We start from the raw sequence: 27,940 nt of genomic DNA, 5'->3' as shown, positions 1-27,940 counted from the left end.
CGCCCCCCGCCGCAGAAACAAAAACAAAAAGCGAAGCAACAGGGTATAGAATGTCGTAAGCTGCGCCTCCTCGAGGCGCACGCCGCTGCTTTTTCTGACGCTGGTCTTACCATGAGAGAGCTACGGCTTCGAGTCAGCCTAGCAGTCCGCGTGTGCACCTTGGCTTTATGTTTCAACGAAGGTACGTGAAACGTTATTTAGATCAGTTATGCTTGAACCGTATGCCGGCGAACTTGGCGGGTTTCGTCACGCGTATGCCCGGTTTCAGCTGAACGAGAGCCAAACTGAAACAAGGCAATGGCCAGCTCGAATGATCCCGCGATCTAATAAGGGCGCACACTTTGCACTTGTTCGATCAGCTGCAAGCACAGTAACGTTAAAAATTGTAGAATAAATGACAGTCCTAATGGACGGTAATATTCAACATTGGGCCCACACATATTTCTGTGCAAAATTCCACAAACACACAGACACACCAAATCAACGGCAAATAACGCGAGAATAACTTCGAGATATTCTGTAATTATCTATGTGTTAATATTGAGCTACGTTCTGCTCTAAGTATCTCGTGTAATTGCTTTTTTGAATTGCTTTTCGATTTGAAAGTGAGACACATCATTGTAATACATACATTTTCGTATCCGTTATACCTTGGTGGTACGGGAAGGGTATCTATTGCATGAGGCGTTTAATAAAGTTAAAGTTGTCTTGTTGGCGCTTTATGTTAGCGAGTGTTGCACTTGCAAAACCCGCCGCGGTGGCTCAGTGGCGAAGGCGTTGCGCTGATGAGAACGAGAACGCGGGTTCGATTCCCGGACGTGGTGGCCACTTTTTTGATGGAGGAGAAAAGCGAAAACGCCCGTGTGAGCGAGATTTCGGCGCACGTTAAAGACCTCCAGGTGGTCAAAATTAATCCGGAGCCCTCCACTACGGCGCGCCTCATCACCTGCGTTGCGTCGGCGAGTTAAACCCTACAATCAATCAATGTTGCAGTTGCAAAGACGCGAGGCACGATTTATAGTATGCAAGAAACAGAGATTACGAACAATAGGGACCAAAATAGATCAACGAGAATTTTGTCAACGTGTGTGAATGCGTGACTGCTCTGTATACAAACAAAAACCATCTTAACTGCGAAATTCGACGAAAATTAAGCAAACATAGCGAAGATGTAACTGAGGCAAGCGAGCAGGGTGAAACACTATTAAGCAAATTCGGCCAAGAAAAATTGGAGCAGAAGCTAGGTTTTGTAGGATAATTATCTCCTCGGAGAATACTGGCATCGTGTGGGTAGTTTTTGTATGCATGCAATGGGCAAAGGTGCCCACTTCCCCACTGGAGATAACCGCTGCTCTACCTCCGGGTCGGGGAAAAAAGAACGGCACCAACACGAAGATGATTGTGAATGCTCACATTGCACATGTTGCCGTCTCTATGCACAGTGATCTTGGAGCAATCGTTCAAATTGATGCGATGGAGTATGCGCCAGTACGGCGATATGCGACACTGGTTGTGGGTCAGGTTTGTGTTTAGGTGAATTCATACGCTTGCCCCCTCATACACACCTTCCACAAGCCCTCCACCCTCGTTACAATTCCATCATCCGCCACCCCTCCCCTCCATACTATCACCCTCGTCACGCTGCCCCCTTAGTGACGTTGAATAGGATAAGATGATATTGGTGAAATACGGTAAATATTTAAACGAACATCAAGTTAACACTGCAGAGCCAAAATCAGGTGGCTGCACTTCGACCTGAAATGTTACGCCAATGTTTGCGGTTTTGTCTTTCGCTCTAGTCCCTTTTTTCATCTCGCCAGCAAGCACAAAGGTATCCTGGTCTGATGAAACCTGGGTCCCACCTGGAGAGCGTCCGAAAATAGCGGTGGATGTTAAATGAAGCTTATCCGTTCCACTCATAGTGCACTATTACGGACAGTGAGCAAATGCACGCACTCATGAACATTTCTCGGCAAAGCTGATTAACAGTCGCTACAGATGGTCCTTGATGGAGCGTCCTCCCCCTCCCCGTCCCCTAACTCTTCTCCCTTCGTTGATAACACACTGCCATATGAAACGATGGCGGAAGTGCCGCTCAGAATGCCTTGTCCTTGTTTTATCGGAGTCCTACAGCCCTCCTTTTTTCTCGTCGCATTCCGAGACCCACTACCTCCCCGAGGACAAGGTTCCAATGGTCTATCTGTCCATGGTTGTACTTACGCAAAAACTGTTATCCGCTGGGCTTACTCTCGCCACATGAAACATGAAAACGCAATAGAAATGAAACTACGAACACATCAGTGAGTTGTTGAGAATCGAGCTTTTGAAGTTCTTCGTGAGCGTCAGTTTGATTCTAGATCATGCGCCATCTGGCCCACATCAACGACGTACGGCAGACCTGTCATGGCGGCTACAACTGACCCACATTTCGCTCTCATTGCAGTGATTGGTAATCGGACGGAAGAAGTAAGGCGACTCAGAACAGACCTCCTCCTGAACGGTAAATATGACATCAGGATCAGGCCACAGACGGCCGCGAACCAGTCGACCGATGTGTACCTCGATCTGAAGCCCGTCAGCGTACCCACCCTGGTATGAAAAAAAAATTGTTTGGTTCAGAGTGTCTAAACACTGTAAGCTCGTACCCATACATTGCTAAATTATAGTTCAGGGTGTGTTACATTAGCGAAGGCTTCCAAGTGCCGACCTCCGTCACGCTAGCGTGGTGGGTGAGTGGCTTGCAGGGCATTGCCTCCGTTCCGAGGACGCAGAGCCAGGAGAAAAACTTGGCTTGTTTAATGCACAGCGAGTACACCGAAGCAATGATCCAGGAAACAGCACACTGGCGTGCTTACAGTATGACAGCTCCAACAGGCGAAGTAACGTTCTTCGCAAAGACTCAGGACGCATTGCCCTCCCTCCAGAAAAGAAGGTCTATTTGTAGTCTCCAATTCAACGGTCAAGAAGAGCGTCGACACTTTAGAGTCAAACACACTCAAGCAAAAGCACCCTCGCACGTAGATAAGCTCTATGGGCATGCCCCCCCCTGCATGCTCGAAGGGGTTCTGGCCGCGCCGTATTCTCGAAGTCGCATGAGCGCCACAAGTCGTCTTCCTCTCCCAGCAATAGTGCTATGCGGGAAAGTATCACGCCGCACCATCGCGCTGCGCGCTGTCGAAGCCCGCGCTTCGCGTAACACAAACACACACACACACGCACGCACACGCACGCACGCACGCGAACGCACATGCACACGCACGCACACGCGCACACGCACACGCAAGTACACCCGCATGCACACAAACGCGCGCAGTCGATTCGCAACAATGGTTATATGAGCTCTATGAAATTCCGGAGGTGTGAAAACTGTAACACAAAAAGTGTATGGAGTGGCAACAACCGTTTTGACTCTTTTGGCGTTTTTCGTCGCGAGAGGAGCATTTTTTTGAAGGCGAAAGCTTTAGGTGTCTCCTCAAACGCGAAAAGTGACCGTAGTCGTCGTCCGCGTCAACACGAATGGGGAGAACATGGCCGCCGCTGTGAAGAGAAAACGAGTAAAGACACATTTGGGTTCGTGTGTGATCGGAACCCGGGTTGCAAGAGCAGGAGGCAATTGACAGCCACGAAAATTGCGGCCTGTCCACCTGCCGGAGTAATTTCCGTGAAAATAAAAAGAAACGAAAGCGAAGAAAGAGGCGCGAACATGACGCAGCAGTAAACGAGTCTTCGATAGTCCCGGGCTTTCGCCTTCGGAGGACGCAAGCAGACTTATAAGCGCCCGAGACATTTATTCACAGCACTGTAATCTATACGTGTTATTTACCATTTTAGCTGTAAATTTACCAACTTTAGCTGTAAATTTCCTCTCTTGGCAACACTGGAAACGGCCACCAACATGGCCGATGCGCCACGGACATGGCACGCACTGTGCCACTGCGCACCGGCACGCCGAAGGAGAAAAAAACACCAGCGTGCGTCTCTGTTCCGTTTCAACCCGATTCTCAACGGTGGTGTCAACAGAGATGTTATTAATCGCACTCAAACTTTAGTCGAGGTATTACTTTGCGTTCGGTGGGGTAGAGTTTGGAACGTCGAACACAGATCCTGTGCTTAGCACGGACAAGTACCGCCATCCCGCGGAGCCCGACGTAACAAATAACGGCGCAATCACATGGTTGCCTGCGTGCGTGCCTCGCCAGTGACTACAAGCTATACCCATACAGGCAGACTTATTTTCACGCCGAGTTGTCTTGCTGCCTTAATAGTTATCACTTGGCCACTGAAGTAAAGTTTTAACGGAATGGCTCCACAATCTGGGTAGAAAGAACCACGGTGGTCCATTGAAGATCACGCACGAACGGTTGCGTTATGCATGTACGCGTCTTGAGGAATTCAGGAGTTAACCCTTACTGATTGCTATTTCCTTTCTTTTTTGACATTGTGCGCACAGTTTAGATGATCGGGATGATGATTAATGGAGGAAAACCATATGACGTCAGCCGCTAATGCGTAATTAAGCACCATTCTGCTCTGAGTTTAGGAAGCACGTGATATTTGTTATGTGTACTAAAACTGACGGCGCTAGTATTTAGGAGGAAAAGTCGCTAATGTACAAGCACGCCGTTAGCTGTGTTTATTTTTCGCTACGATTGTAGAAAAAATAGCGATCTACCCAACCAATGTATTTTTCCGCTTTTGCTTTTCTTTCAGACTCCAAAGCGCCATCATTTGTTTATGAACGCTTTCCTGTGCCTGGTAATTACTTGGTTTTTTTATTCACCCAACAATGACGATATGGCTTACACCGCATCGCCACTGAGTCAGTGTCCATGCTTTCCTGTCTTTTTTTGTATGTTTGTATCTGTTTCTAAGTCGTGGAGGGACCATCGCCTTACGTGGGATCCAGAGCAGTACGGTGGCGTCGACAGTTTCTTCGCAAACTCCAGCGAAGTATGGACGGCGGCGATCATACACATGGAACCGTGAGTACATAGTTTACCCACTAGCACATGGCCCCAATTTTTTTATGACACAGCGCGAAGGCTTTGCAAGTTACATGCAAAAGTTTCTCGCTAGTTTTGGACTGGATTATGAATGCCCCTCGGGCATTTAGCAGCGTACAGTGGAAATAAACTTCTCAGCTTTGGAGGACATAGAGTTTAGTACATGACACCTCCCTATGACACCGTGTATATTTCTCGTCGTATAGTGCGTGACTTGCAACGTGCCGTGTCTTCCTCGCAGATCTGCAATCGCACGCTTTTGTTGGTTTTTTCTGCATAGCTAGATCGTCTACAGGAGAAGCTTGCCGCATTTTTGAAGCATTTTGCCGCATTTTGTTTTCAAGTATTAAACTAAGAGTATAAAACATAGATACATTAGTTTTTCTTGGTAAGATAACACGTCATCGACCCGTTTCAAAGGGGATACCACTATCAATCAATCAATCAATCAATCAATCAATCAATCAATCAATCAATCAATCAATCAATCAATCAATCAATCAATCAATCGAGCAAGCAAGCAATCAACCCAACACAAACGAAAAATTTGGCGTACGACAGCATCAATGTTGCGTAGTAGTCCTTTCTTGTTCAGTTCCATGTCACGGCGAATGATTTGAACGAACCGAAATATTTCTTAACCAGCACAACGAGAGAATCATTTGCCTAACCATTGAAGTTGAAAGTGTAACCAATTATTTTTACTTGATGTTTAGAGGGTCAGAACAGGCGCAGGCATGTATTTTAATAAAGGCATGGTGCAGAAGGTGTCTACGGGAGGTTAGAACGACTAGAGACACCGATAAAGCGAGTGAGGGTGAATCAGTAGTCCCGTTAGGAGGAGATCAAATCGGCGTGGTTGTTACGTTTAGATTGCTGAACTCTGCTGTACTGAGCTCGATGAAGCAAAAGTAAGAGACAAGTATGGCGCAAATATAAAACGAAACCGGTCCACTTCACTGGTTTCAAGTGCACCGGGCGGTTTTCTGTCGCCGGTTTTCTGCAGAGAGTACTTTAGATTTTATCATCAGTGGTTCTAAACCAAGAGTTTGCCGAGGACCTCTGTTGGGCTTGCATAGGTAAAAGGAGAGAATTAACGATGAAGTACGCTTATACGTATCGTATTGTCAAACAATTTGCTTTTGCAACGTTAGTCGCCGATACACCTGTTCAATCTCCGCATTTGGTGCGGCTGGCTTTTTTGCACAGCTGCGATGTTCTGCAAAAAGGCAGCTTTAAACCACGTGCTATTCAGAGATGGAAATTAACAAATGTGTTAAGCGGCAAAGCAATTTCTTCAGTGGTATTTTCAGGCGGGTTATACAAAAAGAAAGAAAAAAAGGTAGGGGACGAGGGAAGGGGTTTCGACGAGGTTTGCGGACCTCTGAAATGCCTCCAACCCCCATTTGAAAATCACTGCTCTACAGCACACGCTGTACGCGACAGGTTTCTTCTATACACGCATTGCACATGTGGGTATTACACTACGCAGCTACGTTATTCCCTGGCGACCGATAGGCGTTCACTTACTTGACCTTCCGTGGTTTCGCAGTTTGAACGTGCGCGGACCGCGGGATGCCATGGTGTCGTTAAGCCACACTGGGGACGTCGCTTGGTGTCCCCTTTACTCCATCGGCGCTACGTGCAAAGTAAGCAATCATTTCCCGAATAAACGCTTCCTCCCTCTCCTTCCTAATATTCCAGTCGCCGTGTTTAAAGCGTATCTTCCTAACATACATACAGTGTTCGTCGGAATCACTGCTTCTGTGGTTTCAGTTGCTAGCCCCGTTGAGGGCTTCTTTGCTTCAGTGGCGTTACAGTTTATTGAAGTAGGGGCGAACTACAGTGGTGTCGTCTTTGTATCGTAGCAAATGGATGGCAACAACGAAGAAAAAAAAAAGATCAACCGCGGGAAAACGCTAAAAAATGGTCAGTTAAGAGAGAAGTTAATTGAGGGAACTCCCAATCTTATATGACGTTGTAGACCAGCTTACTTATTCTGTATACCTGCGAGTTAAGGCGGTTCTCAAAATACACAACCATTGCAGCCTTTCCTTCCAAAGTGGCTAGGGGAGCATTACAGCGTGCACCGGTTCATGCTTCGCAACATGGACCTTTCTGGGAGTTTAAAAAAACCGCTACGTTCGCGAAGTGTTGAAAATATAAAATTCGTAAAAAGGGCCGGCTTAACACAAGCTTCACAAAAGATTGTGATCAGTGAGAAACCGCAGCCAAGTAGTTATATAACTGCTGCTTCGAAACACTGCGGCCTCAATTCTAACCTAGAGCTTGAAAATGGGCGCCACCATTTTGTTTTACGCCGCTGCCAAATTTCTCCACGTACGTACACTAACACGCACAAGAATTTCAAGATACGCCGCGTGCTGCTAAACACACTTCACCCTAATTTCATTTCTATTATTTGTATCGCACATGTGGGTGCATGCGCGTGTATGTGTACGAATATCACTTGTCATGTTATCGTATGTTTGTACCAATCCCGTTGACAAAGGAGTGAACCATGAAGTGTCTGCTCGTGCCCTTTTCCCAATTAGAATCAATCAATCAATCAATCAATCAATCAATCAATCAATCAATCAATCAATCAATCAATCAATCAATCAATCAATCAATCAATCAATCAATCAATCAATCAATCAATCAATCCCGCAGACGGATATGAGCGACTTCCCGTTCGACCGGCACCAGTGCGACATCGTCTTCTCCAGCATCATATTCACCCAGAAGGATGTCGATCTTCACACCACTGGGCAACCGGTCCTGCCGGAACGGGAGCTGTCTGAATTTCGCCTCGTGTCCATCGAGGCTAGCAGGTATGCCTAGTGGAAATGAACTCAAATTATTCAGCTTAAGTCTTCGTGATGCGATTCCGCGTCTTCCTCAATGAAATGCTCTTGCATGCGGGCCAGATCACGGTCGCCAGTACGGGCTCTATTTAACGAGTACAGGCGAAATAATAAAGAGACGGTTTACTCGAGATCTCCGAAAATGCCCGGATTAGCCTGAGTGGACACAGGTTACAGCTCAGGGTAGCTATGCTGTAACCTGTAACCTGAGCTGAGGGATCCTCTGAGGTGCTTAGAACGACGTGCACGCGGTCATTCTGGATGATTTGTTCGAGGACAATAAATACGTCAGGTCAAATTCAGTCTCACTCACTCACTCACTCACTCACTCACTCACTCACTCACTCACTCACTCACTCACTCACTCACTCACTCACTCACTCACTCACTCACTCACTCACTCACTCACTCACTCACTCACTCACTCACTCACTCACTCACTCACTCACTCACTCACTCACTCATGCTTTCCAGCTGGGTACCCGGGCCGGGAAGAATGTCTTCGAACGAAACGCGTCCTTGTATACAGAAAACGGGTAGGGATAGAGGGGGTGGCAGAATAGCAGCCGAGGCGCGGCAGAGGGTGGAGAGAGTGTGGCGTAGAACTCGACACATCCGCTTCCACCATCAATAACGAGGACACCAGCGGCATGCAAGACGCAGCAGTTCGGGGCACTCCTTCAGACTGTACCGTTAATCGATTTTCGTTTCGTGAATGTGTGCAACAAAGTTAAACCAAAACAGGTTCGCTGGGTAATCCGGCACATTTGGTTCAGACCCCAAGCCATGATATTTTTTGCGCCACCTGGACATTAGGACAGGCGATGAAACTTCTGTAAGAAGCCCGCAGGTGCACCCTTTCTCGGCGAGAAGCAGTGGTCCTGGTAAAAGGGTTCATGCGTGCACGAAGGGCAAATATTTCAGGACAGCTTGTCTAGCGCCAACAGCATTTCTTTCATAGAAAACAGAGAGAGAGAGAGAGAGAGAGAGAGGAGGGAGGGAGGGAGGGAGGGAGGGAGGGAGGGAGGGAGGGAGGGAGAGAGAGAGATAGAGGGATAGGAAGAGGGAGAGGGAGAATAAACTAGTTCAATGAAGCAAAAGCTTCAGAGAGGTGTCCTTATTCCAGGATGCCTTGAGCTCGGGCCGCGTCGTCAGCCCTTTCAATCAAGCCCAGCTTATCTTCGAGGGCGGAGCTTGTGAAGGCTCTCTCCCATAGTTTTATGGAAAGGTGGTTGTGGGAGACATGTAGGGTAGATTTGTCACAGCCGCCCACTATGTGTTTGAGGGTCCAAGGCTCTCCTCAAAAGCGGCTAAGGGTAGAGAATTGTGTCCGGTCAATGAGGTAAAATCTGGTGGGGTGTGGGAAGCAGTTAACGTGCACCGCGCGGAATAATCTTTCGTGGTTAATCGGTAGCTATTTTTGCAGGGAGCGGTATGTTTTACGGGGCAGCCTATAGTGCTGTGTAATTGCCTGGGATGTGAAAACGGGATGCATGTGCTCGGGTTCGGCTTCATGAGCGCTGGCTGGGCACGTCTAATCTCGAGCCACGAGGTTGGCGATCTCGTTGTCGGTGATGCCGCTGTGAGCTGGTGCCCGTACAATCCTGATTGGTCTCGTTGGTGGCCTCTGATTGATTAGTCGAAGTGTTGTGACGTGGAATCGATCGATGGCAAAGTTGCGGCACGCCTGCACTGGCAGTCCGTGATGGTAACTTTGGTGTCGCTTTGGCTAAGCTCAAGATGTTATCGCCGCTTCCTCGGGTTGGAGAGGGTTGTGTCCGGGGATTGAGATGCTACACCTGTGTTGCTCATTTGAAACGACGGTGGCTGCCATGGATGCTCTTGCGGAGTAACCGGCTGTGTCCGTGTAGGCGGTAGATGATTTATCTCCATACAATCTAAATATTGTCGAAGCTCTGGCCTCTCTGCGATCATCGTGGCGCATAGGGAAACAAAATTATGAGCGACGACAGAGGATGGATGTGTGCAGACATGAGCAGACAAACGCAGATACACTTCTCTTGAATCCACTCACCAGTAAGGTGAGGGGGCGATGGCGTACATTGTCTGATCTCAAGAGAGTCACCGTGGTGCCACTTCAAATTTCGTGGCCCCAGATGGCGCAGTTACTTTATGAGTACAGGTATCATGAACCCACTCTTGTCGAGCTCCTTCTTCACTGTCTCCCATGGGTCGTGACGAGTGCGCTATACGAGAGCTTAGCGAGGGGCGAGACCCGTGTGAAGAACACACTCCTTACCAGGAACAAAAAAATCACGCCATATCCATGGAATGAATGATGATAAGTGGAGCGAAGCTCGAGAGGGGGAGATCATCGGTAACCGTAACTCTCCCGTGAAAGTTCGCCCATTACATCATTAAGAAAGACGTAAGACTGTGTGCGTACATTGTACAAATCCCTCTGTTACCACTGTGGCGAGGCAGGACACATGTACCGTCGGTGTCCCTACAGGGAACTCGGGCTACGGGGCTTCGGAGTCAATGCTCCCAGGCCCAGACCTGGTGAAAGACCCCGCGCCATCGAGGACTACCCCGCACCTCCACCACAATTTGTCACGTAGGATGGGACACAACGGCAAAGAAAGAACTTACACAGACAAGCTCGCGCTCCCGGTGCCGAGTTTGCGCTGCCGGTTGCAGCCGGTTCTTGCGCGTGCAACGCGGCCCACTTTGCGACATCTCCGAAAGCATGCGGCGGTCACGTACCACGAGACACAAGGGATGGACAGACCCATGGCTTTAGGAGCTTCGCCCCTAAAACAGCTCGCCAAACTACCTCCGCTCTGATAGATTACGCCGGGAACTGTAAAGGTTAGGTCTATCATTCAAATATGAACACCAGCGGACCTATACGTACATGTTCACCGCATGCACACGTGCACGCTTAAATAGAAAGTTACGCGAAAGTAAGGCTTCGAGGATTACAATCCTCTCGTGGGTGATGCCTCCTGCGCATGAGATGGCGACACTTATATGCACTCTCTTACCGGCCCTTGTATATTCTGCGGTGCCAAATGGCAGAGTGGTCAAGAGCTACATGGAGGGCAGCTTCGTCTACCCCATGATCTACTACACCGTCCTCCTGGAGAGGCGAAGCGCGCTGCACCTCTTCACCGTCCTGCTGCCAACGGTGGCGGTGGTGCTCCTCTCCCTACTCGTATTCTGGCTTCCGCCCGAGTCGGACCGCAAGTGGACGCTGACCGCAGTCGCCCTGCTGACGTCACTGCTGCTGCTTTACCAAGCAGAAGATATCCTGGCAGGATCGACCGAAGTGCCCAAGATAGGTGAGCATCGACTTTGCGGTAGGCTCAGACCTCTGCTCTCACAGGTAGCTATGACCACGCTAGCTATTGCAGCGAAACCGTATAGGGCGGCAGGGTTTTTTAAAAGAAAAGGCCTAAAGCTTTCTTGGTGGGACCGATTGAGCCTTGTCTAAAAACTAATGCATTTCCCCATAGACCGGTCGGTCGACCGATGAGCTTCGATAAGATCTCTGGACGCACCCTGGCTCCCTTGTGTCAAATCGGTTACTCAGAAATCGCAAAAAAGCGACGCTGATCTCGATAAGACAATGCACGTATCCATCACGAAGAAGGGATAATTTCCCTTATGTCATAAACCACGCACCGGTATACATTTAGATCGTTCGTAGGTGCGTTTACTTAGCGTGCCAAAAATGGTCGCCTGGGGTGGTAAGGGATGGTAAGGGATAGAACGGGATGGGATGGGATGGGATGGGAAGGGAAGGGAAGGGATGGGATGGGATGGGATGGGATGGGATGGGATGGGAAAGGATGGGATGGGATGGGATGGGATGGGATGGGATGGGATGGGATGGGAAGGGAAGGGATGGGAAGGGATGGTAAATGTTTTAAACATCTGCGATAAACCCGCATGTGCATGGGGCACTTAATTTGTATTCGACTGACCCTATGGAAGGCAATCCATCCACGCAAATTATCATTAAGGCAACAGCAACCCGGCTGACCTCTCTATTTCTCTCACGTATAGTTAGGACTCCCGAAGAGCAGCGTGCCTGTAATTAGCTACGAAGGGAACAGAGAAGGCAGTGTTATCTACGGGACTATGTGTGAAAAGCGACCAGGCAATCGAGTAGCAAGTGTAGCGTTCGGGTGACAGTCGTCGGTGGCTGCAATGATGATGTCTGCAAGCAAAAGCGGTTCATCCCCTTCCTGTCGGGAGAGTTTGAACAGTATGATTCACATCAACCAACCACTGTACATATAGGGAACAGACTTACTTTCACTAAACATCTTTCTGAAGATTTAGGAAGAGTTTGTACTGCAGTACCGTAAATATCCACATCAATTCCACATTGTTCAAAAGTCATGTAGACCTGAACAAAAACGTACATCCTTGACTCGCAAGAGGACAGTGACACACCCAGTGGGTCGTGTCTGTGCCGTATAAGTAGTACATATAAGCGAAAGACATGTCTGCAGTGTATATAGTTCCAGGCCCACCCAAGTGTCAAATCGAGAAGTTTGTGACCACCCACCACTTTGCATGTGTTAACTGGGATAACGCTACCACTGCGATGATCTTTGGGGACTTCAGTGCGGGCATTTCCAAACCATACAAGTGCTGGTTCACTTATTTTGTGCTAAATGAAGTCGGTTTGAAATTTCCCCACCAGTCCAAGTCATGAAACGACTCAACGGTCGTGTATACATTTAGCTGTGGTGAAGAATCCAAGCTCGTAACCAAACCAATCGGTGTATATCGCAGTAATCACCCCAAAAGGATTGTCACTGCAGTTACCAAATGATGATGACTGCGATGATGATAATGAATTTATCAAGTAACACCTAGTTGTGTGGTTTGCAGTGAAAGTTCTGGGCAGCGCGGTATTCATGAACGCCCTGATCGCGGCCAGCACCGTCCTGAGCGCCAACATGGCCAAGAGCCCGCCCTCGTGGACGCTTCCTGCCGCCTTCGTCCGGTTCTCCGAGTCGCTGGTCCTCCGACTGCCGTGCCCGTGTCCCGTGGGGCAGCCTGGGAACGGAGGAGACGCAGGCGTACAGAACAAGTCCTTCAGCAACGCCATGGCCCGGGAGTGGGCCACAGCGGCTCGGGCCCTGGACCGCATTCTCGGCCTCGTCTTCACGGCGACCTTTGTTGTGCTATTATGCATATAACCTGACTGTATTGCTTGATTAAGGTGCCGAGAAAGCACTCTCTGCATGCCGAAGAAGGCCGTGTGGGTGTTTTGATGCACCGCCAGTGTTCCCATAACAGGTTTGAATATCCCCAGAGCTTGTTTTTACAGAGAAGAAGACTTGCCCAATGGTTTTCACTTTATAACGAATTTTGGTATTCAAATAAAGCAATATGCAAACAGATTTTGTAACATTTCACATCTCATGTATAGTGTGTGGAATTGTAGAGAGTGCAGGAGAGGGAGTAAGGAGTCTTCCCAGTATTTTTGCGCCCACTTCGTCACCTGGAGGAGGCTGCACATCGTTATCCTCGGGGGGGAGGCTCAATTTGCCTCCTGCATCCAAAAGGCCTACAACGGAGGCTACACCGCTAATCAGAAACGAAGTTTGCAGGCATGATGTATCATCTATAGTATACGCGGAAAGCTAAGCCCTGGGCCAAAGTTGTTGCGGCATGCCTTGTCACACGGTTAAAGCTCGAAGCGGGACACGGTGTCTTGGTGCGTTCAGGTCGCGCAAAAGTTTCCCCCGCGTCACATCTCTGCTGATAAATCCTCAGTACGAGCTGCTCCTCGACGCTCTGTCCACATAAGAATGTAATCCAGTGACCCTTTCAACTGCCCGATGTATCTGCAGTGCAGTTGATGACGATATCTCCAGTGTGCCAGTGAGTCTCGGCTGACATTGCTTGAGTGGAATTGAAATTAAACGGCCAGGTTAAGTTTGAGCTGAGGTCAAAGCAAATCAGATAATTCCCCCCCCCTTTTTTTTTTGTCAACGCCAACTTTATTAAAACCCAGAATAGAAACAGCGGGAGGGCGGACAGAGCAAGAGAACAATGCACAGTGCTGAGACCCGTCCTCGCAATGACTTAATTCTGTAAAACGTTCCGAGGCCACTACGGTCGTCACCTGTGCTGTGACACTCCCGCTGTACCTGCTCAAAATTATGTGTAGCTTCCAATTTCTGGTAGCTTCCCTCTCTTCAGCTTTCATTAAAGTTTCTCTCCCGCTCTTTGTAGCCTCCCTAATTAAATTAGGTAAGGCACATCGAACAATAGTTCTGTCGCGTTGTGGCGAAAAATATTTCAGTAGTAGTGAAGATTAAAGGCCAACTGCACTCGAAATTTCGACCTCTTGAAAACACTATTTCCATATAGGCTGCTGAAAAAGTAAGCAAGATACAACATACAACAGCTGAAATATGCGCGTGGATGCCGCAAGCGGTCAGCGAAAAACGGCGATTTTGAAACCGAAATTGAGGAGATCGCGGCCATTAAAATGACGTTGCAGCCGGCAAGAGAGCGGCAGGACGGTCAGCAGCTCGGGAGCAAGCCTGTGCGCAAGCTCTACGCGCGCACGGGGCAGCAAATGGGTGCAGCGTTCGCAACAGAGCTCCACCGGTTCTCCAGCTGCGTGGCTGGCCAGAGGAAGAATCCCCCGTCGGCTGCAGCGTCACACGCGCGTCATGGCTGTTTACGCGATCCGCCCGCAGGAGCAGCGTGGTCTGCGGTGGAGCTTTTTTAAACGCTTCTGACTGATTAACGGGGCTTTTCGCGGACCTACCACTCATGTCCCAGCTGATTTGGGGGTAATTACTACACATTAAAAATAAATTTGGTCGACGTGAAATTTGAGTGCAGTTGACCTTTAAGGCTACTTACTGCTCTATATTCTAGATTGTCACTATCAACTGGGAGCTTTTCACATCACCCTGAGAACGCGGGACGGCACGGCCATCCCACACGTTAAGACCCTGAGGGTGCTCGGCCTCCAAATAGACGCGCTCAGGCACAACGGCCTCGCAATCAGAAAGCTGGAAACTAAGATGGAAACAGCCACTAGACTCATTCGGAGGGTGTCCACCAGGCATGCGGGGATGAAGGAAGCAAGTCTGCTCCGGCTCGTCCAGTCATTCGCCGTCAGTCACGTAGCCTATGTAGCGGCTTTCCACGACTGGAAGGCGGCGGAGCGCAAGAAGCTCGACGCCATCATCCGCAAGGCGTATAAGGCGGCACTCGGGCTATACACACACACCAGCACGGACAAGCTCCTCGAGCTGGGAGTTCACAACTCTCGACGAGATAGCCGAGGCCCAGCGCACGGCACAGCTGACGAGACTAAGGCAAACGAGAGCGGGACGCGCGATCCTACCGCGGCTCGGGCACCAGGGACAAGGAACGCAGGACGGCGCGGAGCGAGCCTCGCTCCCGCGGGACCTGCTCCGTAACCTCCACGTGCCACCCATCCCCCGGCACATGCATCCTGAGCACAATCAGGAACGACGGCTCGCCAGAGCCAAGGCACTCACGGGTGACGACACACGCGACAGACACCGGAGCATATTACGTGGACGTAGCCAAGTACCCGGACTGGCCCAACACGTACGCCGCGGCGGTTGTAGCAGCCACCACCGGGGCGCTGTACGCGGCCGGCAGCGTCAGGGCCAATAGAGCACGCACCAGGCCGAAGAGATGGCGATCGCATTAGCCCTTGCGAACCCATAATGCACCACAGTGATCAGTGACGCGAGATAGGCGATCCGCACTACGCTACGAACAGTGTCTCCCTCAGTGTTGTGAGGGTGTGCGGGGCCTTACTCCCCAGACGATCAGCGGTGACTATAAAGCGGTTCCCAGCGCACGCCGGCCCGTTGAGCATGGGCGAGAACCTCAACGAGGAGGCGGACCGGGCGGCGCGCGCGCTCACCAGCCGCGGAGCGAGCCCGAGCCCCCAACTTGCGGCGGAGGAAGACGACGAGGTGGTGCCACTCACCACCTACAAGGACACCCTGGAGTGGTACCGGAGTAACCGCCGGACGCTACGCCCACCCCACCCTAAGCTGACGCGACGCGAAGCAGTGGTGTTTAGGCAGTTGCAAACATGTCCGCTGATGACTCCAGTGATAGCTAAACACATATGCCCGGAGGTGTACCCCAGTGATGTGTGTGTGATGTGCAAGAAGGACAGGGCCACGGCGGCCCACATCCTGTGGGACTGCAGAAGACACCCGAGCGAGGCCAGTGCAGCAGAGACGTTCCCGCCGTACCTTGTCAGTGCGGCGGCGTGCAAAGACTACGTCATACAACACATGGCCGTCCAGCAAGTGTCGGACGCCCTCGAGCTTCAACGCCCGAAAGTGTCACCCCCACCCGGAGGTAGGCATGAGTAGGTGACGGAAGCCGAGTGGCCGGCTGACAAGACGTGAGGCCGCGTCGCGTTTGCAGGACAAATAAAGATGTTTTCTCTCACTCTCACCAAGACAGATGCAACTGGTTCATTTCAACATCACCTCTCGTGAAACTTGCTTTCGGTGTATTCAAGTTTAATGACAATCCCTCTCGTTAAATGAAATCTACCGCACTTATCAATATTGTCGAAGCATACCGCAATTTCATTGAAGTAACAAGTATAACAGTCATCCCCTATGGTTTTAGCTCTTTTCAACAAACAGCTAGTACATTATAAACATTGACATAAACGAAAGAAAGAAAGAAAGAAAGAAAGAAAGAAAGAAAGAAAGAAAGAGAACGAGGAAGAAAGAGAGAAAGGAATAAAGGGAAAGACAGGAAAAAGAAACAACGACCGAACGAAAGAAAGAAAGAATGGAGGAAAGAAAGAAAGACGGGTTTGAGTTTGAACAGAAGTATTTATTTATTTATTTATTTGTTTATTTGTTTGTTTGTTTGTTTGTTTGTTTGTTTGTTTGTTTGTTTGTTTGTTTGTTTGTTTGTTTACATGGTACGGCCGACCTCTAGTACAAGGTCCCTGGCAGGTCCTTCCCCAAAACGAAAACTGAGCGGTGTCGCTGTTCAGCCTCAAGATCGCTCTACATGGTGCGAATTTTCCTTCGAATTCGCAGCATGTAGTCCAGGCTTCAGCCGGCACGACTGCAAAACTTGTTTTGCCTTATGTGGCAGCAATTTTAGGAACAGCCGCTACTACTTCATAACTGTGCGCTAGTCTGCAATGAGATAAGAGACGGGTTGTTGGGAAGGAAAATTAATAAAATTGGACGGGGTACGGTCCCCCCCCCCTCTATGTCGCTTATGCAGTGCAAACTCCATTTAACGAAGCCCTATCTTACGAATTCCCCTATCTAACGAACAAATTCGAATTCCCCCGCAGGTACCTATATGACTCAATGCTTGTATGAACCCGAAGTAACGAAATAGCTTCAAGCCATTCCCGATTTACCGAAGTATTTCGAGGAACTGACACATTTGAAAAAAAAATATGGGGTTGTTCCCTCTTCTATAGGAACCGGTAAAATACGAAGGTGAAATGTGCCTTCACAGGAGCAGTCGAATGTTTATTGTGCGTCGATATAAACTTGCCAATTGCTATTTATATTCCGTGGGTACGGCACCGTTATGCGCATCAACGTTAGACACTGGATTGCACGCGCCGGAGCATTGCGTAAATCCGACTGAAACCACAGGCACTCGCAAACCGTCCGTGCGAACGAAATCAAACGGGTTGGCAGCGAATCGTTTGGTGAACGCACGGTCCGCTGCAGCGAAAGGAGCAGCGGACCTGGTCATGAGCGCGAAATCTGCAAGTCGGCTTCTCCGCAGCTTACGCAGCGCGTCCCCCTACATGTAGGCGCTGGCATCGAGGCGCCAACTGTCGGCGCTCATTAGCGTCATGACACGGCCTCCGCGATCGGCGTCCGGCGGCGCGCCGTTGCTCCGGCCGTCCCATTCGGCGCGTCCCCCAGCAAAAACATGTAATGCGGCTAACGCCGGAACGCGCCGCGAGATGGCGGTGTTAGCCGATGGTTGGGAAGCTTGCACCGGCTCCCCTGGACGGCTTTGCGGAGCCTTTGTGGCTGCGTTTCTTCGCTGCCGGGATCACGCAGAACTGTGTTGCAGCTTTATTTTTGTTAAGCTGACCAACCGAACGACCAGGTCATGAAGTCCGCTTGTCTAGGAGCTTCGAGGAACAGCACTGAAACCCAGGTATGTCACTGTGCCGTGAAAAGTTAATCGCGCTGTGATTGTTGCGCTGTGATCAGTGCATGACATTTCGGTGCGGGGACATTTGGGGACGAGAACTTTTCGGCGAGCGAATTATCGGGTGCCTGCCTGCTGGAACAGCCGTTATATTTTTATTTCTGCGTAGGGTGGGTTATGGACAACAATCAAGCGCAGTGATTGCATTTTTATACAGGTGCCGTGTTTGATTTTCGGCAGTTATTTTTAGAAATTTAATTTTTGTTTATTTCGTGTTTGAAGCCTCGTTCACGGAACACGTGTTATGCAGCCTATTGATTATATAATTTTGCCCATGCTTTTTTTTTTATTTACGATAAGAGATTTATATTCGTTGTTTGTGGCATGCAGCTATTTGAGGCGTGTTGTAAGTCATTTGAAGAACCCGCGCATGTAAGCAGCTGTAAAGGCTGGCCTGAATATTACACTGCTGAAATGGCGTGCAAAATATTGTGAATCTTTCAGCGCTCCAGCCTGCGAGCAACGAGTGCTCGCAGGCTGGATCTAGATATGTGTGATCTAGATATGTGTGATCGAGAAAAACGACAGCGATGGGCTGAGAAAAAGCTTCGAATAGCTTTCGAATATCCCGAATAGCATTCATTGAAGCGCCGCATCCGACTTTAATTAAAGGATTCAGTGCAACTGGCGTTGGTGCAAAATATGGATTTTTTTTTTTTTTTGCCGAAATCTCGGCATAAACCATCGTTTGACTTTTACGCTTTTTTTTTCAGCCACTGCTTGCCAATGTTGGTGCAACTGTCACGGACAAAGCCGCGTACCGCAAAAAAACTGGTGCCCAAGCCCCTGCATCGCAAAGTGCTTCGTGTGTGAACTGTTCCGTTTTTGAAGACATGCAGATGCCTTGAAAGTGTAGATTTGTGAATGTAAGTGCAATATAGTTTGTAAATAACTGTTTAATAAACTATGCAGCTCTTGAACGAGTGTGCAGTACACATTTGGTTTCCAACTTTTAGTGTGTACATAAGTGGCTAATGTCCAAAACAAACATGAAAGCTGTCATCATTGCTTAGCACATAGACGTGCTTTGAAATCACTAATTGAAAATTTAAATGTGCCGGGTATTCCTTCCAAAACAGGAAAAATGGGCTTGCCTGTGGCCACCGAAATACGTTTAAGAATACAATGAAATCAGAGTGCACCTGACTAAGTTTTTTAAATTTGTTGCGAGTGAAAATGAAACCATTACTTGCTTAACGCGCATGTGTAGAGCAGATTGCCGCATCCTTGAGGCTATCGCTCAACGTAATCTCCTTAAACGCGTTAATTCTAAAAATAAGACGGGTGCTTTTCTGCCAAACATGCATTAATTCGAAGGCTAGATAAGAGCACAGCCATCTGTCGTGGGTACGACGCGACCGCGCCCCACGCTCTACTGAACTGCATTATCCATGCAGACTATATAAAATACATAAGTTGGGATAAGAAATACCCGAAAAAATAATGACATTTTAGCGAACCGAACGTTATTTCTCCGCCAGAAATTTCCCATCGGTAGTAGCGAATATTGTCAGTGCGTCGAGGGCATAAAGCGGCACAGCCCATGTTAAATAAGTCGCATTGCTGCAATCGCAGCTAAAATAAATGCATTTTCAGGTTCTATGAGACGCTTTGCACCCATAAAATCAGCTATGCTTTCTTTTTATTGCGATGGGAAGCGCGAAAGTTGACGAAAAGCCATTTCGATGAGCGTTCCAGGATACGTGGCTTTCGTTCGAACCATCGGCTGCGCGCGCCACGGTGCGGCCGCATACGCGGCCACGCCCCCTTTTCAACTTACGCTCTCTCCGGGCGATTGGGACGGCCGGAGCAACGGCGCGCCGCCGGACGCCGATCGCGGAGGCCGTGGTCATGATGCACTACTTTGCTTCGCCTCTTCTAGATGGCAGCACCTTCTCAACGAAAGAATATAAGGCGCGTTTGTCGTTCTATTCCCGCGTCTGTTCATAGCGCAATCGGGAGCGCGTTTCGTACCTGCCGCTGCGGCGAAAGAGTTCGTGGCTCGAATCCCTGTGCTGCCGCGTCAATCGAAGTTTTTCGGGCGATGTCATTTCCATGACGGGTATGACGTCAGTTAAGTCTTGGGGGGCCCCGGCATGAAACACTTTCGTGTTAAAAAAGGAGCAATTTGGAATGTGTTTCGTTAGAATGCCACGATCTTTACTGCTCCAAGTCAAGAAAAAAATTAGGCACCTCGTTTCGTTTTTACGCAGCCCTTTAATGTTTCTAACCTTTCCTCCACCGATATTGTCTAAAATAAAATTTTTCTGCTACTAGTACTCGAGGTTTCTCCCAGCGCCTGCGCATTCGCTGGGATCCTTGTTCTCGGATCTCGCGAAGAAACAGAGGACACGTTGACTGCGCTTGCGGGCTACAAAATGTGTGTCCGCCCATTTCTAACAAACCGCACGCAGGCTTAAAGCACAGTTTTTTTTCTGCCGGGAAACAAATCCTGTTCGCCCAGAACCCCTACTGTTTTATTCTCCTTATTTTCACCGCGAACTTTCAGCGCACTGCTAAATTATCGGCAGGCGAGCGCCGCGGCCGCCGCAATTACAATGTCATGGTAGCTGCTGGGATGCCCTCCACCCCCCCCCCCCCTCCTTTACACATAGGATTTATGGGATAAACTGCTTGTAGAATGACAGTCCCGACTTTACGGAGTTCTCGACTTAACAAAATATTTCGCGGTTTTCGGTGACCTCGTTAGATCGGGTTTTAACTGTATCCCCCCGAAGTATTGTCGAAGCATTGTCGAATTCTGTTCAAAAGTGCAAAAAATTGTACTCCCGGTCTAGGTCGCTGCTGTAAGCAAACGACACAATCTCGGGTTTAACAATGGATTGGATTAACAATGTGTATTTCAGAATGTTCCCTAATGACGCAACCTGTTATTTCGGTATTGGGTGACATGGGTGTTGCTGGTAACGCACTTAAGGAGAAGTAAAAAGTCACACTTGGAAGCATGGTCACTGTGAAGTGGTCAGTAATCGTTATTTTCAGTCAGGCCTGGCCATGCTGTTTGTAATAGAGACAAGGTTGTTTTGTCTTGATACCAATGTCTAGTTGTATTCAATGAGATTAGTTCACTCAGTGTGACTGCATTCATCTCAGTCCGAAATTTCGGTCTTGAAGGGGCCAGTTATACCAACAGGCTTTTGGACAGGTTGTAAAGCATTGGCTGTGTTGAGCCCTTACAAAATCATTTTGATTAGCCGTGCAGTTCTTGGTTTATTTGGTCAGGTTGTTCAGGGCTGTCCTTCAGTATATAAGAGGCCATGCAGACAGAACACAAGTTGAGTTCATTCGAAAGATTGTCACGATGGAATCATACTGACACCACTTTTTACGCACACTTCACTAAAACAAGCTATATAATCAGGAAAAAGGGAAATGGCCGTGCGACCCATTAGATCATTTCCCGCAACAGAATCTATGATGTCATATGCCAAGCTGTGCGATTGGCTGAGGCCGGCAAAAGCAAACGAAAACTAAGCAGGGCTTATAAGCTTGCCGAACGAGCTATTTTTGCCTTAATGTGATTCATATTCATTTTACAGCAGTAAGAATGGTGGGGTAAACAATGAAACTTATGAAAATACACGTAAGCATAGAAGTACCGATGCACACTGCTGATGGTACTGGGCGCACTATGCTTGTTTTAGCTGCACAGCAGTCCGCCGCTCTGGAGTTGTCTTACACGATACTGGCTGATTGGCGTAAGCGACGTCGTCTACGTGACCCTGTTTGTCGAGCGTACCCCATGTTTCACGAAACGATTACTTTCTAGCGTAACAAGAACAAGCCAGGTGCAAATAGAATCAAAAATAGAGCAAAAGCGGAGAGTGGTCCGCGGCTCCGTATATGGTAGCGCAATCTGAGAGGGTTGACGGTAAGCAAGGCTGCAGAGCCTAACGATGCACTGGAAGTTCGTTTGAATTCCTGCCCCTGTGACTTCATGGCAGACGTCACGAAAACACACGATTTGGCGGGAGAATCAAAGTTTTAAACTAAATTGATTAATTTCTTAGTGAATACGGCGTTGTTTTCTGCCTTACAAGCACTGGGGGCACTATAAAACACAAAATCTTTCGAATAAAACAACAAACTTTTATTTTATCTGCATGGCCCCTTTAAATAAAACGAGGTCCTACAGCTGGCTTGTCTAGGTAAATTGGGAGCATCCCAGAAAATAGTGCGGTGAAAGTGTAACGCCGTCTTCCCAATTGTCTTTCCTCATATCATAGGTACTGTCCAGCTCTGCTGTTGTTGAGTTGGAAGCATTCAGATTGTTGGAAATCAGGCGTCTCAAACTCACAGCAATGAGCGAGTTGCAGTCACGAAATTTAGTCCCGCAAGGGCCGGGACAGCGAAGGTTCAGACAAGGCGGGTGTAACAGAAGGACAGCTAACGCTGCCATTTGAAATAAACAAGTAGTCCTTTCCGAAATCTTGTAAAAATGCCGGGTAATTTCTGAATAGAAGTTGGCGTCAGGCTTCGAGAAACATATCGTGTACTGGTCTCCAGGATGACTAAAATACGGATGCTGATTCTGAAATATGAACAATATGTCCCACGGTGATGGTTTAACACATGCTGACCACAGTGGGTGCCTCACGAAAAAAATGCATGAGGGTAGCTTGCCAGAACAAAGCGTTATTAATTCCAACAGACGAGAAAATAATTCGAGTGTCATTTAGGGAAGTCACCAAGCTTTATTTCCTAAAGAAACACAATATAGCTACTGCTATTCTAAACATTCTGGCTTGATGCCTGGCAACACTTGGCTGGGACGACAGAAGAAATGCCCGTATGAACTTCTTGCGCAGACGATCCTCATGGTTGATCGCAGCTGTTCATTAGTCATCCTTGAGTGGATAGATAACTTGTTCACTTTCAGCAAGGAGACAAGTGTCTGTACCCCTTACAAAAAAGCCCTTTGTGCGTTTTCTGTGATGTCCGTGCTTTCGTCAGCTGCAATTGACAATGCTTCAAATTTGTGGCATCGGTTGATTTATCCTTTTTCAATGTTTTCTCTGATCACGTTAGTTCAGTAGGCGACTGTGTTTGGGGAGAGGAATATTTTCTCAAATGTCTTTTTCATGCTCGGCAGGTAGCCTCAGCGACTCCGAGCAGGCACTGTTTGACGAATAGGCCTTCAGTGAAGACTTTGGATTATTTGGCGATAAGCTCACAAGTAACGAAGTTTGCCCGTACTGTTCCGTCCCCTGTTTTGGCCGCCTTTGTGAAGAGCTTTTGCTGCTTTCCTAACGTCTTCTTCAGTTGACTCACGGTGTGCTTGTGAACATTGCTTGTAAGAGTACTGCTCGTGATGGCATGACATGAAGTGATTTCAAACATTGTAATCCTTCGGCACAGCCACAGTCTGGTGGCAGACTAAGCACAACACCTTGCCTCTTGGTTTTGTGAGAAGTAAGACAGTTCCCATCGCTCCTAAAAGCACCCCTTCTCGTCTTCTACTTTGCGTTTTGCAGACTTCTTTGACGACATTGCAGCTCGCTGGACTTCCACCGCATATAGCATCGTTGTTTGCTGATCGTCCAAAAAATATATCAAAAAGACACCAAGCGTGACCGGTCGCATTTACGGGGGAAACAGTCGCGTAGGAGCACAATCATGCAGTGCGCTATATCATGATTGGCTCAGGGCACCCCTACCTTCCACAGGGCTGTCAACGGCTTGCAAGTCTAAGGATATGCGCTTAGTTTGGTGTGTCAATTTAGCGCACACGCAGAGATATGGGGTGTTTGGTGTGTGAAAGTGCACAGTTTCGAAGTGAATGTGCGGTCTTTTACTCAGAAGTGGGATGTCCCTCTCCCTCTCTCCCACGCCATAAATAACGCTGCGACATGCCCCTAAACGCACTTGGGCGCATTTTGGAGCCCGTACAAGAGTCCGATGTGTTGCTGTGCCCATTTTGCCACATCTGCAGCGCAGTAAAAGTGTTTGCACAAAGACGAACAGGAAAGCAAATATCCACAAACACCACACAACGCCCAGAAACCTTTTGCGCTGTCGGGGAAGCCTAGAAAACTGCGGTCAAGGCGCCGTCTTCTCATTGGCGACGTGCAGCCCCGTTTGCAGAGCCGTAAACCGCCGCAGGGAGTTTCTCCGCGGCCCGTACTCGCCCAGCCCTGTGCACACTGTAGAGTGTCCAATACACAAGTTCAGTTGTGCACCCGACTTAATGGGGCCTCAGTTGAGTGGCCTCCAGAAAAGATGATATCCATGCGTTTTTCAGTAGTCCCTGGCCATCTAGCTTCATCCTTGCCTATGCGAGCAGGCGACATACTGGCAGGCGGGGCCGCAATCGAAAGGTCCGCAAATCTTGTATTTGAGACCCCTGTTTTAAAGCATCACTGTAAAAAAATTTTGCTCGAAAAAACAGAAATTTTCGGGCAGCTGTCCTGCCAGAAATTTTCTGTAAAGTTATGTTTTCTGTTTTTAATGTTTCTGTTATTTTACAAGCATTTTCTGTTTCTCACTACAGAGAATTTATGTCGATTCCCTGTTTTCGGTTGTTCATGTTTCTGTTATTTTACAAGCATTTTCTATTTCTCACTACAGAAAATTTATGTCAATTCCCTGTTTTCCGTTTTTAGTTTTATAAACTTTTTCTGTTTTTTAAGGTTGTGTTTTCCTCCACAGAAAATCTATGAACCTTCTGTTTTTGACTGGCACCTTTTTCATAGACTATTTGTGTTGTGCATACATCGTTTTTTCTTACGAAAATTATAATAATGTATTGTTTCACGTTTCTGGTTAAATTGTTTTGCTCATTTAACAAGTAAGGTTAAATTGTTTTGCTCTGACTTATTTTTACATCAATCTCTGGCAAAATGAGTCAAAGCAAAAGTATTAGCACCTTGACACAATTTCGGTTATGGTCCTTCATAAATACATTTCCTGTTACTTTTTCACATCTTGGATGTGCTGCAGCTGATTTAGCGGCTTTATGCTTCATGGGTGAGAATAATCATACCTGGAAAATAAAATATCACCCTGTATCATATTGTTTGAAACTGCCAAAACAATTACTGGTGTACAGTACACAGCATAAAGTGACCACTCAGGCACACAAGAAAGCAGGGTGAAAGTATCATTGACATTATTTATTTTTCTGCCAAACTTAAGGCTGTTGCTACCAAGAATTAACTCAGTTACGAACAACGCATCAACAATTTCAAATATAAGGATCTATGAGTATGAAAACAAAATCACAATTCATGATATTGTGGCACAATGAACAAAGGGAGACTTTCCGTGAAAGAGGTGTTGTTAGACTAGGAAGATCATCTTTTCTTCATCTTTCAGAAATGCCCACAAACACGCCACTGAGGCAAAACGAACTATTTACAGAACTTAATCAGTGACGCTAAACTGACAACACTTTTTCTACAGTGACATTAAGCTACAAAATGTTCACATCTCGTATTACTACAGTACAATACTACTACGGTGAGAGCTCCGATAGGACTAGGAACACATTTTTTTCTACTTCAAAAAAAAAAGAACATCAATAAAATAAAATCCGACATTTTTGCCGCTTTCTGGAAGCAAAAACATGCAACATAACGCAAATACCACGGTAATGAAAAATGAGGGAGGAAGTGTTGTGAGACTAGGAACATAACATCTTTTCCACATTAATGAAATCACAAAAAAGCAGAGAGCATATAAATGTAAATTCAGACAATAGCAAAGTCACCAAGGATGCGGCACGTTTGGTGCAAGGCGCTTCCATCAGAGACATCTTCATTGCTGCCCAGGGAAATTGGAGAGCCTAGTAGATTTCGTGGTCTTCCACCACAATGATCAGGGATGCGACATTTGGAAACAGGAAATGCTGCTTATGCTTTGACTTCTCCTTCTTTGCTCCCATGTCAGGGTTGATGGCTGCAATAACCCTGCAACAAGAATAGCATACGTTCCGCATATAAAATACATGTGCACCAAAAAAACAACATCGTTTTGCATTGTTTTATGTATGGTATCATGCTGTAATAATAGCTGCCAGTTTTTTTGAAATCAAGTGTTAAGCTAGACTCAGGTGTTTGATAACTTCATTCCGTTTTCTTGTGCTACTGAGGCGACTCAAACGTACCACCTGAGCAAAGGCAAGAAATATATATAGCAGACTACCAACATTGCAAGGGGGTGAATAAATACAGTTCACTGTATTTCTTCACTACCGCTTCGCAGTACACAGCGGGAGCAGTCAACCTCGATTTTTTTTTCCAAACGGCCAAACTGCTCCCGCTCACTGAGTACCCAGTCAGTGTTAATTTTTAATCACTATTAATATTTGCAGATTATCCTACGTAGCTCTATCAAATCCATGGCTACATCAGCCTTGGCTTCAGCTTAAGCGGTAGCGGTTTGGCCGGCTGAATAAAAATTAAGACCGACCGCCCTCACGGAGTGAATGGATTTTTGTCCAGTACCGGCCCTCCAGGCGGCCGCCACGGCGAATCAAAGTGGCTGTAAGGCACGTCCCCAAAAATGTTTGGCTTTCGGGGAACCCCTGCGCGAAATATCCTGGTCCTGCACTCCCTCCCGCACCCAGCTGTCACCCGTGCCTCTCACATTAATGCCATGGTAGCAGGCGCACGCTCGCGTGACTAATCTGCAGTGGCCGAAGCACCCCCTTTCCTTTCATTTTTTTCATTTTCCTTGCTCCCTTACAGGTAGCCAAGTACTCGCAGAGTGGTCAGCCTCAAACATTTTTTTCCCTTTCTTTGAAAGCCTTTTTTGTGTGCATGTACGAACTCACTGCGAACTTCCCGGAAAGAGAAAATAAAAACGTGCAGCCCTAAGAAGCATAGCCGCTCTTCAAGCAGCAAGCTGAGGGGGCGCCCTTTTGTTTATTTCACCCGAGGCAACTGCCAAGAATGGTGGACCGGCAGCCCGCGCATGTGCAGATTGCCACTGGAAAAAGGTCCAATGGAACTTTTCCCAGTAGCGATCTGTTCATACGGGGCTGGAAGTATACCTAAGCTGTTAGCCACGGCAACATAAAGAAAAAAAGAAAGAGGAAAGCTTGGGGGGACTCGAACCCGTAATTATAACATCCGTAAGCAGAGACGTAACCTTCACACTAAACTCCACGACGGAAAACGGCATCTGATCCGCCGAATTTCATTTCGTCTGTACAGAACTTTTAGCAACCCACGCTAGACAATGCCTATGTATAACCACAGACAACGTGCGAGGTGGTGTTGATTCGCGGTCATCAGCGGGTTAATGAGGAGGAAAAGGAGAGTACGGCGGCCGCGTTTGCGTACAACATTCATAGAAGAAAAAAACTCATATTAAGGCGAGCGTCACTACATAGGCACGTAACAACGCTCTTGTCCCACGAAGCGACTTATCGTTACGGTACGGCGTGAGCACTTCACAACAATCTATTTCCATCCAACAAGCCAACAAACAACAGTGCAGGCACGAAAAAGAGAGGCATAAATAGGAACTAGGCGCCGCCTCCACACGATATAGTTAAATTTTTGTACTCACCCTGGGAAGATGAAAAATTGAAGAAAGAAGCCCGCCGCTGTATCGTTACGCTGGTACCACGGGGCGGCCATTTGCAAAGGGCCGCATTTCAAAATTGCAGGAGCGCAACAAAATGACGTCAGCCGGGCACTGTTTGACGGTCAAGAAAATTCTTGTTAAACATTAAAAAAATTATTCATATTTTATTCTATTTTATGCAAATTAATAGTACAATATTTTCACGATTTCACGCCTATTATTGGTCAAGATGAGGAAATAACAGAAAATTTGTGTTTTTTCTGTTAACAGGTTTCTGCTTACTAACCATCACAGAAAACTTCT

At 47.8% G+C, this 27,940-nt stretch overlaps 1 protein-coding gene across 1 annotated transcript; it reads left to right on the top strand.

Moving 5' to 3' along the window:
- Positions 1-66: 66 nt before the first annotated feature.
- LOC144157901 (acetylcholine receptor subunit beta-like) lies at positions 67-13,192 on the top strand. The gene is made up of 8 exons (XM_077688617.1): positions 67-181; positions 2,444-2,592; positions 4,711-4,755; positions 4,873-4,982; positions 6,556-6,652; positions 7,677-7,837; positions 10,913-11,175; positions 12,740-13,192. The coding sequence occupies exons 1-8, from the start codon at positions 112-114 to the stop codon at positions 13,048-13,050; spliced, it is 1,206 nt and encodes a 401-aa protein (XP_077544743.1). The 5' UTR covers positions 67-111; the 3' UTR covers positions 13,051-13,192.
- The last annotated feature ends 14,748 nt before the right edge of the window (positions 13,193-27,940 follow it).

Source organism: Haemaphysalis longicornis, unplaced genomic scaffold (assembly GCF_048455015.1).
Source record: "Haemaphysalis longicornis isolate Haplotype H1 unplaced genomic scaffold, Haemaphysalis longicornis Haplotype H1 scaffold_10, whole genome shotgun sequence".
NCBI lineage: Eukaryota > Metazoa > Arthropoda > Arachnida > Ixodida > Ixodidae > Haemaphysalis > Haemaphysalis longicornis.
Note: the sequence above shows the minus strand (reverse complement) of the source record. Positions and strands in the feature narration are given on the sequence as shown.